This window comes from Peromyscus leucopus, chromosome 14 (assembly GCF_004664715.2).
Source record: "Peromyscus leucopus breed LL Stock chromosome 14, UCI_PerLeu_2.1, whole genome shotgun sequence".
NCBI classification, from domain to species: Eukaryota; Metazoa; Chordata; class Mammalia; order Rodentia; family Cricetidae; genus Peromyscus; species Peromyscus leucopus.
Genome location: NC_051075.1, coordinates 88,500,115 through 88,514,708, shown reverse-complemented (window position 1 = coordinate 88,514,708; position 14,594 = coordinate 88,500,115). Strand labels below are relative to the sequence as shown.

At 45.9% G+C, this 14,594-nt stretch overlaps 1 protein-coding gene across 3 annotated transcripts in view; it reads right to left on the bottom strand.

Annotated features, from left to right (window-relative positions):
* Tmod2 (tropomodulin 2) overlaps window positions 1-14,594 on the bottom strand; it is a 53,446-nt gene that overhangs the window by 20,512 nt on the left and 18,340 nt on the right. For all 3 annotated transcript variants that reach the window (XM_028864998.2, XM_028865007.2, XM_028865017.2), the window contains exons 4-5: window positions 4,937-5,059; window positions 444-530 (exon numbers count right to left, since the gene is read on the bottom strand). In XM_028864998.2, coding sequence (XP_028720831.1) covers window positions 444-530; window positions 4,937-5,059 — 210 coding nt within the window. The remainder of the gene's footprint in view (window positions 1-443; window positions 531-4,936; window positions 5,060-14,594) is intronic.

Genomic DNA, 14,594 nt, shown 5'->3' with positions numbered 1-14,594 from the left:
TGTAAGAATTCAAGACGGCTGAAGGATTGTACCAAAAAAGCTTAAGACTTCTTTATGTGTCAGCTGGGAAATACAAAATAACAGCCCCCTGGCTTTAAGGAGGGCTTCACATTCTGAAAAAATGAAAACAAAATCAAAACAAAACAAAAAAGCAAACCTTAAAAAAATATCCTTTGGAACCTGAAACTATCTGCATCTTGAGCTGACTCTTCGAACTTATCAGGATCCTCCCCACCCCACGACCCTTGCACTGGACTACCTGCCACGAAATGTGTGTTCTGTGGTTCTAGCCACACTGCCAGGCAGAGTGCCCACCATCAGCTTTTCCCCTGGGTTTGATTGCTCAGAGCCCAGTGATTCCTTCTAGAAGCAATGGGTCTCTCCTCTAGGCCCAGACAGAGACTCTGAAGTTTCCCACACCCCCAGATTCCTGATCGACTTACTCCTTATAGGTCCCTTGTGACCTTTGCCATTGGTCGTTTCTTCATCAAACTTCGGATTGTTGAGCAAATTGTGGACTCCAAGGACAGCTGAAAACACAGGCAAGAAAAACAAGCACTAAGTTTAGAAATACATATTAGGATGGCCACATGTTAATCTGCATCTCTGCGAACGATTCATTATTCAGCATGGAGTCTCCAGGTTCCCTTTCCTGGCACAGTGTGTGGTGTGGTTACAGCATTCAATAAACTTACTGCTAAAACCTCCCAAGACCATCAGTAAACTCTACATGCCTCTGTGTGTTTATATGGGCAGGGTCCTTCAGGAGCTGAGAAACAATGGTCTAGCCACATCTTCCAACCTCAGAAACACTGCTCAGTCCCTGTGCCCGTCAGTCTTAACTGTCAATTTGACCCAATCTAAAGTCACCTGGAAAGAGTTGTAATGAGGAATTGTCTAGATTAACTGGCTGGCAGTCATGTCTTTGGGGGGTTGTCTGGATTACTGTTGGTGTAGAAAGACCCAGCCCACTGTGTGCACCACAACTTCTTGGGCTGGGCCCAGAACTGTGCCAGAGTGAAGAAAGCCAGCTGCACAGAGGCAGCATCATCTATGTGTTTATTTCTCTCTGCTCTTGGCTGTGGATGTGACGCAACTTGGGCCTTACTTTCCCGTTTTGACTTCCCCTCAATGATGGACCATAACCTGGAAATGTAAGCAGAATAAATCCTTTCTGCCTCTGAATTGCTTTTGATCAGGGTGTTTTATTGTAACGAAAGAAATGAAACTAGAATATTCTCCTAGTTAAGTAGACCCAATGTTCAGCTGTTTGTTTGGTGTGTGTGTGTGTGTGTGTGTGTGTGTGTGTGTGTGTGTGTGTGTGTGTGAGATTTTGTTTCCATGGTCTCTTATTTCCCTGGATAGCCTGGAACTCACTTGTGGGCTAGGCTGACCTCAAACTCAGTGTGATCCTCCTGCCTCTGTTTCCAAATGCTGTGATTACCTGTAGGTGCCACCAGACCCACCTCCATTTAGTTTCCTTATCTAAATAAAATTAAAAAAGGTGGGATTCAATCTAAGGATTCTGTTTTGTTTAAAGTCTTACTATGTAACCCAGGCTAGCCTGGAGCTCATCACATAGACCAGGCTGGCCTTATACTGGCAGTAATCCTCCTGCTTCTGCCTCCTGAGTATTGAGATTAATAAATACTGTACCAACAAGCCTGACTGAGTCTAAGGATTTTAAAGATCTGCTGTGATGTAGAGTATTATGGGTTCTTTTTCCTCCCTCAGAGGCAAAAGCAGAAAGATTATGGTCTTCTTTTAGTAGTAAAAGGGAGCTGTCCGTCCTTTGCCTTTAGGAAAGAAGAGGAGGGCTTTCTGGAACAAACGGTCAGCTGAGCAGAACAAGGTCTCAGTCCCTGACGTTAGATCGGAACTGGCGTCGGGAGGCAGGCATTCTGGGAGCCACACTATGGCCATGCAGGGAGGTGCTGGGCAGGTTGAAACAGATTTCCCTTCTGGTGAAATTGCTGGGGAGAGGCACGGGTCTCTGAGATTCTTGACTGGATCTACTATAAGCTACACTTTAGAAGGGAGGCAGCCAGCAAGGACAAAGAAGGGCCAGGGGTTAAGCCAGTAAGAACAGGAGTAAGAGGAAGGTGTGTGATGGCCCACGTCTGCACTTGAGAAGCCAAAGGATTCCGGGAGGTCGGTGTGGGGCTCTATAGAGAGTTCAAGATTCAAGGGCAGCCTGGACAGCCTACACTACATAGTGAGACCCCCCGATTTGAAAAAAAAAAACAAGGGCTGGGGCTAGAGCTCAGTGGTAGAGCACCTGTCTGGCATGCCCAAGGCCCCAGGTTCAATCCTTCGCACTGCAAACAGAGTAACAACAACAACATGATCATGGAGTTCAGGGGGCGGGGCCTGGAGCACACAGAGTTTGAACTCTGACCGCCACACCCTGACTGTGTGATCTGGGAAGCCCACGGAGTCTGCCTCCTCATTAACCACAACTGATTGTTAACTTGATTAATGGCTAGGTTAGTAAGGCACACTCAGGGTTTTCTGTGAGCATGCTTCCCGAGGGGGGTTCACTAATGGGAGAAGCCTTGCTCTGAATGTACCTGGCACCACCCCATGAGGGGAAGAAAGGTGAAAATGAAGAGGGACCCTTGTCAAACCTTGGAACAGCTTGCTTTTCTGCTTGCTGCCTTCCACACCAGCACAGGGAACGTTTCCACCCTCCTTATCTCTCCCGCAGTGGCTGTCAGTCCTTCCACCCACAGGATATTTTCAGTCTTCTAGAAAAATCTACCTGAGGGAAGACGCTGCTTTCCACTGAGTTCTAGGGAGTGTCTGAGCAGGGAGGGCACTGAACGAGGGGAAACAGAGCAGCTTCTATCTGCATTATCTCCCTGGATTTATTACCTGGATTCCAGGCTCAGGCATCTTCAGAATGATTGCTCACCCCCCCCCCCCCTTTCTTAGGTGTTTTCCGGGAATCAAGTCTCACCCTCCATTCCTTTTTTGGGCAATTCCAGTAAAGCCTGTGAGGCAAGCCTTGGGAAAAGCAGTAACTATGGTGGGATCTCTCCACAGTAACCACAGGGTCAAGATGCCCAGTCCCTGCAAAACACCTTCCTCATCAGGTGACTAGGATGCCACACAGACCTCTGACAGACATATGGACATGTGAACCTGATATCACCTATTGATATCCTCAGAGATGGATGGAAATGTGAGGAGATGGCAGCCACATAGAATAAGGCAAAGCAGCCCGCCCCCCCCCCCCCCCCGCAGGAAAGAGCTTTCTACATCTATCTTCTAGTGGAATAAGAACCATCTTTCTGGGGCTGGGAAGCAGCTAAACCGATGAACAACTTCACTTGAAAGCACAAGGACTTGGGTTAGAACCCCAGAACTTACGTAAGAAACAGGTGCGTATCGGGTGTGGTGGTGTGCACTTGTGGTCTCAGTGCTGTGGAAGTAGAGCCAGGCTTTGGGCTCAACAAGTCAAGGCTCCTGCCACCCTAAAGTGTGAGCTGGCTGGCCTGAGTGTGATCCTCAGAACCCACAGGCAGGCAAACGAGGGACCCAGCTTCATAAAGTTGTCCTGTGAACTTCATGTACATACTGAGACTAGCCATGACTCCTGATCTTCCTGCCTCCACTTCCTGAGTGTTGGGAATAAGAACACACACTACCACACCTAGCTCTTGTTTAGATTTTTTTTTAAGTCAGGGACTCACTATGTAGCCCGTGCTACTCTAGGAATCACCTATGTTGCTCACCCATCCACATCACAAACCTTTTTTTTTTTCTTTTCAGAAAGGACTTAGTTTGGGGGAAAGACTTGTTTTTCATTTCTTTTGTATCATTTGAGCTTTTTATAGTGACACGGTTGTTTGAATGCTAACGGCCACCATTGACTCATATGTTTGAATACTTGGTCCTGAGTTGGTGGAACTGTTTGGGAAGGGTTAGGAGGTGTGGCCTTGTCAGAAAAGGTGTGTCACTGGGGTAGGCTCTGAGGTTTCAAAAGACTCATTGCCAGTGTGCTGTCTCTCTGCCTCCTGCTTTCGGATCAAGATGTGAGCCCTCAGCTGTTCCTGCTGCCATGTCTTTGCTTCACCACCACAGACTCTAACCTTCTGAAACCAAAAGCTCAGTTAAAACACTTTCTTTTATAAGTTGCCTTGGTCATGGTGTTTTGTCACAGCAACAGAAAAGTAACTAACACAATCTACACGTAAAATCAATTAAAATAGCAATCCTCATGTTTGGGTTTGCTCAGGAAACTAGAAGGCTAGCTGACCTGCTGGCACAAATCAGCTTGTAACAGCAATTATGAGGGAGACCAAGAACTCCACAGAAATGTGACCACGAGGCCAGCTGGTGATGGCACACATCTTAAATTCCAGCACTCAGGAGTTAGAAGCCAGCCTGGTCTACAGAGAGAGTTCTCGGACAGCCAGGACTACACAGAAACTAAAACAACCAAACGGAAGGAAACACGACTCTGAAATGTGAAGTCTGTAAGTGCATTTTCATGTGGAAGCTCCTGGGAGAGCACATGGGGATATTATTTCATTCATTTTAAATTTTGTTTTCTTTTGAGATAGGGCTCTTAATTCTGTAGCCCGGACTGGGCTCAAACTCACAACAATCCTCCTGTCTCAGTCTTTAGAGTGCTATAGTGCTACCATTTCAGGCATGGGTCACCAAGCCTACTGTGCAATTTTATTTCTTTAAGCTCTCCATACTATTTCAAATCTGTTCTCCTCCATTTATTACAGGAGTTTTGTAGGATGGGCATCATCCGAACATGAGAATGGGTTAAAACGTTGCTCAGCCACAGGATCTGGTCTTGATAAACTGGGGCTGCTGCTACCCCGGCAGCATAGTACTCACTGGCTACCAGAAGCTCCGAGGTTTGCACCAGGGGAGTGAGTGCACACCTGGAGGTCTCCAGACAGCCCCAAGAACTCACCTGCAAGATCGTAGAGGTCAGAGTCGGAGGCGCTGGCCAAGGCTTCCTCCAGTTCTGGGTCCAGAGTCACTTTCTCCTCTTTAGGAGCTTCTACTGGCTTTTCTTTGGGGATAAACACTCTCCCTTTAAATTAGAAGAGAAACAAAGACAACCTTGTGCTGTGGAACCATCTTTTGGTATACTATGAGAATAATATGTATTATTCTCATTGTTAGTAATAAAGCTGATTGGCTGGTAGCTGGGCAGGAAGTATGGGTGGGACAACCAAACTAAGTAAGGGAGAAGAAGGGTGGAGTCAGGAGTCACCAGCCAGACGCAGAGAAAGCCAGACAAGAATGCTGTACTGAGAAAAGGTACCAAGCCACGTGGCTAAACACAGATAAGAGTTATGGGTTAATTTAAGTGTAAGAGCTAGTTAGTAATCTGCCTGAGCTATCGGCTTGTTGGCAGCAGATGCTGAACAGGCCTTGGGCATAGCCTGTTTGCTTGCCCTAGGTTGCCCTAAGGTGCCCTTCTGTTCTTCCTCTTTTCCTGTGGTCAGTAAGTCACAGGATGTTTACAATATAGCTATTGCTGGAACATTGTTTCGAGAATCAGCTCTCTGCTGATTTGCTTGTTTTCGTGTTTGGCTGAGCTGCTGGGACGCGGATGGGAACCTGAGGACTGTACCCTGACCCCATGGAGAGTAGGAAGTAGCAGGGTATATAAGGCTGATGGATAGTCAATAAAGGAGCTCTTTTTGGATGATGAATCACGGTGTGTCCTGAGTGCTGCTTAACCTCGACGTCCCTCGCCAATTCTTGGTCTCTGGCCGTGCGGGTCGCAGCAAGTGGGGGTTCCATCGAGACCTGGAAAGAGGGGTAAGCGAACGAGGCTCACCCTAAAAGGAGGGGTGGAGGATTGAAACATGGGTACGTACCATGGGTAATTCTACTGCAAACGCTCAGTTGGCCACTGAGGTAAGGGAATTGTTAAGTAAGCAAGGAACAGGGATTAAGTCTAGTACCGCACTCACTATAGCTGAAGCAAGTCCGTGGTTTCTGACAGGAGGAGGGTTGAATATCCCTGATTGGGAACAGGTGAAACGTGATCTACAGAAGGTATTGCAGGATAAGGGACCAGAGAAGTTTCCTATTGCAGCCTTTTCTCTTTGGAGGCTGGTAAAGGATGCGTTATTAACTGACAAGGTGAAAGTGAAGGAACAATTAGCAGAATGTGAGCAGGCTTTTGCCACTGCCCAGGAAGCTGAAACTAATGAATCTTTAAAAGGGGAAAACGAGGAAGAGAAGGCTATGAAAACCTGCAAGAGACTTGCAGTTCAGGATGATGAGAGTGACCTTGAGTCTATATATGAGTTGTTGGATGAGGAGGAGCGGTTAGAGAAAGAGATCGAAGAATTACAACAGCGGCTGCAGAAAATGAAAGTAAAACATAAAGAGCCTTCAGCTCCGATCTGCTGTCATCCACCTCCCCATAATCCATACTGGTTGGATAGGGACAATCAGGGTGATAAGGAGGAAGGGAAACGGAGGGGAGTTATCTGGCAGGATACTGTGCAGGCTTATCCCGTTTCCGAAACTGTTAATGCTGCCGGACAAGCCGCCAGGAATCATGTACCTTTGACATTTAAAGAAATGAAACAATTAAAAGAAGCAGTGAGCAGTTGTGGTCCACAGGCTCCATTCACTGTGACACTTTTTGAGTCCCTTTCAGCTAGTTATCTAACACCTAGCAACTGGCAGCAATTATGCCGGGCTGCCCTGTCTGGAGGAGATTATCTCTTGTGGAAAAGTGAGAATCACGAAAGATGCTTAGAGCTGGCACGCATTAATGCACGGGTCGGGCAACCCCAGAGGAATTATGACATGCTGCCAGGCGCAGGGCAATATGCTGATATTCAACAGCAAATATTGTATGACCCTGGCACTTATGCTCAAATAGCTAATGCAGCGGTCCGAGCCTGGAAATCTCTGCCAAACCTTGTTGCGGGAGAACAAATTTCAAAGGTCTTGCAAGGTCCTTCAGAACCCTAGGCAGATTTTGTGCCACGGCTTTTGCAATTGGCAGGAAAGATATTTGGAGATTCTGATCAGGCTATGCTGGTAGTTAAACAGTTGGCATATGAGAATGCAAGTAAGTATTGCAAAGAAGCATTAAGAGGGAGCAAAGGCAAGAGTTTGAATGACATGCTTTGTGTCTGCAAAGACATAGATGGTAACCATATTACTGGACAAGTTTTAGCTGCTGCCATAAGACATGGCTTGCAAGGCATGAATGGCCGAGGTGCTCGACCTAAAGGATGTTTCCAGTGCAGGCAGGAAGGCCATTTGAACCGCAATTGCCCACAAAACAATCCAAACCAGTCACCTGGAATATGTCCCAAATGTAAAAAGGGTCAGCACTGGAGTAGTGAATGTAGATCTAAGTTTGACGCACAGGGTAAACCACTACCTTCGGGAAACGGGGGATGGGGCCTGCTGCAGGCCCCGAAAGCCAGAGTGTACGGAGCTATGCAGACCCAAACAGTAATCCCAGGCAGTGGTTGCCTCCGTTTTATTCCACAAAACAATCCCTTTCAATTGACCAACTCAGTCGAGGAACAACAGGAAGTGCAGGACTGGACCTCAGTTCCACCGCCAGAGCAATCTTAACCCCTCAAATGGGACCTCAAGCACTACCCACTGGAGTTTATGGCCCCCCTTACCAAAAGGATTTGTGGGACTGCTTTTGGGTAGAAGTAGTGCATATATAAAGGGCATAAGGATTTTGCCTGGAGTGATAGATAATGACTATGAGGGAGAGATAAAAATCATGGCAGAGGCAACACAGGGGGTCTTAGTGATCCCGCAAGGGGAGCATATAGCTCAGCTACTTCTGCTTTCTATTGTTTCTACAAAAAATAGAAGTTTATGTGTAGCCCGGGGAAAGGGAGGTTTCGAGTCCACTGGTACTCCTCAAGTGTTCTGGGTAGCCCACCTAAACTCTAGGCCTCAATTAGAATTAAAAATTCAAGGTAAATCTTTTGCGGGGATTATTGATACTGGGGCAGATGTATCCGTTATATCCAAAGAATATTGGCCTGCACAATGGCCTCTGGAGGATTCTACAGCAGTGTTACAGGGCATAGGACAGACCAGACCACAGAAAAGTGCCTGTATATTGAAGTGGAGTGATCAGGAGGGGCATGAAGGACATTTTCAACCTTACATTGTATTAGGTTTACCTACTAACCTGTGGGGAAGGGATATGTTAAAAACCATGGGAGCGGTTCTCACTACTCAAGCTCTAAAGGGAGAAAATCCGTTCGTTAATAACATAATGATGGATATGGGATGGACACCAGGAAAAGGGCTGGGAAAAGCAGACCAGGGTTGTGTTGCTGCTCTTGCTGCCGCCGATGAGGTCACCAGACTACCTGGAGATCGGAGAGGCTTAGGGCATTTTTAGTATGGGTCACTGGTGTGCGGCCTTCTCCCACACCTATTACTTGGTTGTCTAATGAGCCTGTGTGGGTAGATCAGAAAAATTGAGGGTCGCCCATGAGTTAGTGTAGTAACAACTGTTGGCAGGGCATATTGTCCCTTCCATGTCCCCCTGGAATACTCCTATTTTTGTTATCAAGAAAAGGTCTGGAAAATGGAGACTTTCACAAGATTTACGTGCAGTAAATGCCACTATGCAGTTAATGGGGGCTCTTCAGCCAGGCCTTCCCAGCCCAGTTGCTATTCCCAAAGATTGGCATATGATAGAGCTAGATTTGAAAGATTGCTTTTTTACTATTCCTTTGGCTCAGCAAGATTGCCAGTGTTTTGCATTTTCTGTTCCTTCTATTAATTATAAAGAACCATATAAGTGGTATCATTGGGTTGTTTTACCTCAAGGAATGGCTAATAGCCCTACTATGTGTCAAATGTATGTTGCAGAAGCCATACAACCCATTAGAGCAAAGTTTCCATATGTATATATTATACATTATATGGATGATACATTATTGGCAGCATCTACCCGAGACTGTGTATTACAAGTTTATGCAGATTTGCAACAAGCACTTGCAGCTGCAGGATTAGTGATTGCCCCAGAAAAGGTACAAAATATGGCTCCTTATTAATATTTGGGATATACTATAAATTCTATAAGGATATTTCCACAGAAATTACAATTTCATATTGCAGAATTAAAGACACTGAATCATTGGCAGAGGTTTTTAGGGGAAATTCAATGGCTCCGCCCCTCATTCCAAATACCCACCGGAGAACTTAAGCCTCTCTATGATGTTTTAAAAGGAGATTCTTCTCCGACTTCCTTAAGGACCCTATCAGCAGAAGCCAAGGCCGCTTTAGGAAAGGTAGAACAAGCACTACAAGAACTCCAAGTGCAACAAATAGATTTTACCAAACCCTTATTATTGCTAATTCTTCCCTCTGAATTTTCACCTATGGGAGTATTTTGGCAAACGGGGCCCATATTTTGGGTGCATTTATCTGCATCCCCACCTAAAACTTTGAATGCATATTATGAATTAGTAATTCAACTCCTATGGAAAGCTAAATATATGGGGGAATCTGCTGTGGGTCTGTATGTCAAATTGCTCTCATTGGTCAATAAATAAAACACTGGTTGGCCAGTGGCCAGGCAGGAAGTAGGTGGGACAAGGAGAGAGGAGAATTCTGGGAAGTAGAAGGCTGATTCGGAGAGACACTGCAGCCGCCGCCATGACCAGCAGCATGTGAAGATGCCGGTAAGCCACCAGCCACGTGGCAAGGTATAGATTTATGGAAATGGATTAATTTAAGCTATAAGAACAGTTAGCAAGAAGCCTGCCACGGCCATACAGTTTGTATGCAATATAAGTCTCTGTGTTTACTTGGTTGGGTCTGAGCGGCTGTGGGACTGGCGGGTGACAAAGATTTGTGCTGACTGTGGGCAAGGCAGGAAAACTCTAGCAACAGGAATCCTTGTTTGGAAGTCTCCTGAGTGCATTGTACTACCTTATACACAAGAAATGTTAACTTACTTGCAAAGAGAACATGAAGCCTGGTGCCTTTTCTAGTGTACTTTCACAGGCTATATAGATAATCATTATCCAAAACATAAACTTATAGAAAGCTTTAAAGTGTGTAGTTTTATTTTTCCCCATATTGTAAAACAGGAACCTATTAAGGGTGCTCATTTAAGTTTTACTGACGCATCTCAAGGAGGTTTTGCTGTGGCTATCAGTGGGGATGAGGTAACGTGGGTGGCAGTGCCCTCCATGTCTACACAACAAAGCTGAGATTACAGCTTTACAATTGGCTTTGCAAGTTTACTCTTTAGAACCTATAAATGTCTATACTGATAGTTGCTATGTGGCCAAAACGGTGCATAGTATTGAAACCACTCCATACATTGGAAAACAGTCTGCAGTACATTCTCAATTATAGACCATTCAAAGGTTAACTGGGGCTAGAAAACATCCTCTGTTTGTGGGCCATATTCGAGGGCACTCTGGTCTTCCAGGAGTGCTTGCAGAAGGCAATGCCGCTGCAGATGTAGCTACTCATTTCACTTGTGTAGTCACCACCTTTGATCAGGCATTTCAATTACATCAGAAATTCCATCTCAATGTGCAAACTTGACAGCATCGTACTGGCTGTACTCGCACCGAGGCCTTAAAAATTGTATCTACTTGTACTACTTGTACTCCTTTTATTCATGTATCATCATTAGGTGTTAGTCCTCGTGGCCTACGTCCCAATGATATCTGGCAAATGGATGTCATGCATATTTCAAGTTTTGGAACTTTATCATATGTACATGAGTCTGTGAACAGGTATTCTCATTATATAGTAGCCACCCTTCACAAGGGGGAGTGTGCACAAGATGTAATTAAATATCTTTTGGCTGCTTTCTCTTATATGGGAGATCCACAGTGTATTAAAACAGATAATGGGCCAGCTTATGTCATCCAAAGTTTTCAGAAATTTTGTTCACAATGGAATATAATTCATAAAACTGGCATTCCCTATAACCCTCAAGGACAAGCGATAATTGAACGAGCACATAAACATTTAAAGACTTATTTGCAAAAAACAAAAGAAGGTGAGATGTACAGGGACCACAATTACTCCTTTCCATTACCTTATTTATTTTAAATTTTTTGCTTGTGAATGTTCATGGGTGTACTGCTGCCCAACGGCATTTTTTGGGCCCCTCTCCCTCTGAGGTTCTGGTTAGGTGGAAGGATCTTTCCACAAGCACATGGCAGTCCCCAACATCGCTACTAGCTAGGGTGAGGGGAGCAGCTTGTGTATACCCTCCAGGTGCTGAGAAACCAATCTGGATACCAGAACGGTATGTTCGGCCTGTGGAACAGACACAGAAATCTCAACATGAAGAACCTCATGATTCCGATGGTGCTGATGGTCCTTAGCCCTTGGGTCTACACAGAGCCTTCATGGAGCCTGGTTAAGAATCCCCCAGTTTTGTTGCCAGTAAGTATTGACAGCTCTGTGTTTCCTGCTGTCTTTGCCTCTAATTGGACTATTGAAACTGCAGCTAGTAATGTTAAACATGATGTGTGAAGCATAAATGTCACCATGAATTTATGTAATTCCTTATGCTTTGCTTGAAACGTTACTGCAGGATTCAATAATACCAATTTTTTTCTTTATTCTCTGGAATGGCTCAGGTGTGGGAAGGGAGGAGTTAAATTGTTTAGCTTTGAATTGCAGCCTAAGTAATTGCTGGAGTCCTAATGTCACACATGCTGTGGTGGTGAGAATTCCTGCCTTTATCATGATGCCGCTGGAACAGAATGCAGCAGAACTTCCCTTGTAACTCCATCGCAGCAGACGGGACCTAGGCATAACTGCTGCTGTAATTGCTGCCATAGCAACTTCAGCTGTTGCAGCCACTGCAGCTGGATTGGCTATTTCCCAGGGAGTGCAACAGGCTACTACTACTATTAATGCCCTGTCAGAAACAGTGGCTGGTGCTTTGGACATCCATCAAACTTTAAATGGACAATTAGACAACATATGTTATGTGCCTATGAGTTTTCTGAAATATGTGTAACCCCTCATATTGTTGTGAATATCTGCTAAGGTTAAAGAACTGAATGATTACTTAATAGGGCCATGGAATGCAACTTTTGTAAATTTTACTTTGCAATTAGTTCATGCCATTGTTCGTATTAATGAAACTAGAGTCACTCCTATTGATGAAAATGTTTGGTGGCAAGCTATGTCAAAAATTGCTGGATGGGTTACTAGGTGGTCAGGGTCCGTTTCCCTACTTATCCTGTGTACATTGGGTCTTGGGCTCGGATTCTTCATGGTGTACCGATGGCGTCTCCAGTTTAGTGAGGCCAACGGGAAACCAAGCAAGCTTTATTAGCTATGCAGCCCCCTGAATCTGCTCAGGTGTGGTTACATATGTTGGAAAGATAGTACTCAAAGACGGGCAACTCCTGTGCCATGCTAACGACCTAAGACAGGGGATAGAAGGGCCTCCCTGAGGACGGGTAAGTCAGACAGGGTGCTACAGGTGACCTAAGACAGGGGCTATCTATGTGCTTTAAAAAAGAAAAGGAGAGGACATGTTGGCAGCAGATGCTGAACAGGCCTTGGGCATAGCCTGTTTGCTTACCCTAGGTTGCCCTAAGGTGCCCTTTTGTTCTTCCTTTTTTCCTGTGGTCAGTAAGTCACAGGATGTTTACAATACAGCTATTGCTGGAACATTGTTTCGAGAATCAGCTCTCTGCTGATTCTCTTGCGGGTTTTCCTGTTTGGCTGAGCTGCTGGGACGCGGATGGGAACCTGAGGACTGTACCCTGACCCCATGGAGAGTAGGAAGTAGCAGGGTATATAAGGCTGATGGATAGTCAATAAAGGAGCTCTTTTTGGATGATGAATCACGGTGTGTCCTGAGTGCTGCTTAACCTCGACGTCCCTTGCCAGTTCTTGGTCTCCGGCTGTACGGGTCGCAGCACCGGCCATGCATTTGTAAGTAATATTAAGCCTCTGAGTGGCTATTCGGGAACTGGTGGGTGGGAGAGAACTGTTTACAACCGTGCTATACTGCCTTATGGGTAGGGCTGCCAGATTAAACAGAAGAAGCAGCGTTGGCATGAAAGACAGGCATCTTTGAGCTGTTCCATATTGTTTGAGCTTCCTGGACTGCTGGGATGGAGTGATCCTTTGTGGTAAGAGGAATCCTGCCTTTTACCATACAGAACTCCCCTGAGCTACACTCATTTTAGCAGTTAAGCTTCTTCCTAATGGTGATAGTATCCTCAACTTGACAGGATCTAGAAAGTCTCCAGGCATGTTTATGAGGGAGTTTCTGGACTGGGCTAATTGGGAAGACCCACCCTAAATGTGGGTGGCTCCAATGCGTGGACTGGGATCCCAGAAAAGGAGAATTCGAGCTGAGCACCAGCCTCCATCTCTCTGATTCCCACCTGCAGATGCAAATGAGCCTCTGCCTTAGGCTTCTGCTGCCATGCCTTCTCGGCCACAGTGGGCTGCACTCTTGAACGGTGGGTCAAACAGACCCATCATCCCTTAAGTGCTTTGTCAGGCAGTTTGTCCAAGCAAGGATAGAGTCACTCATCCACCAGCCACCTGCCAAGCTACAGGATGTGACCGTGTACACCCTTTATACTCAGATAGCTCCAGCCTTCCATCCTAACCCCATCGTCACAAGCCTCCTGCAGATGAACCTGGATCCAGTGGGTAATTTGCCAAGGCCACTCCTCTTTGCATAGAAGAAAGGACAAATACTTTCCCATTAATATTCTGTCATTATCTAACACAGGATTTGGGGGGAGTTTATTGAAGGTTTTTTTTTTTTTTTTTTTTTTTTTTTTTAAACCATTTAGTTTATGCTTGTCACAATCTGGTTAAGTCCAACAGCCACTGTGTTACCATAGAAACAGCTCAGATTCCACAGTCACCCACGGCTATTTACCTGACTCATCATGGATCAGCTCTGCTTTCTTAATTTCCTTCTGGGGGGGGGCATGTGACCCGTCAGATGCGCACAGCACAGAGGGAGGGACGGGGATGGCTCATGCTCAGTGCTGTTTTCCTTGCCCCTGAGTCCAGGCTTCAAGGCCACTTCCCTGGAGCTCAGAGGAAGGAGTACCTCCTCCACGTCACGCAGTTCCACTGCGAGGGTCTCAGACTCCTCTAGGGGCCACACAACCACCAAAGGAAACAGCAAATGATGAACATGGTCACAGGGCTGTGAAAGCAATGCCCGGGTGCCATGGTAGGAAAAAGGGGTGAACACAGAGAGGGGTCGGGGAAATCCGAGGCCCTAGTGTTTAAACTGAGCGCCTCCTGATTTAAAAAAAAAAAGGGGGGGGGCGGATATGGGCCAGAGAGAAGAGCCGATAAGAAAATTAACTTGACTTGGACAAGTTCAGGAAAATGAAGAAAGACACAACAGACTGAGGCTCAGCAAGGAAAGGAGAGCTGTGGTCAAGAGGCAGTGGAGGCTGGACCCATGCTGAGGTCAAGAGGCTAGAGCCTTGCTGAGGTCAAGAGACTAGACCAATGCTGAGGTCAAGAGACTAGACCAATGCTGAGGTCAAGAGACTAGACCAATGCTGAGGTCAAGAGGCTAGACCCATGCTGAGGTCAAGAGGCTAGAGCCTTGCTGAGGTCAAGAGACT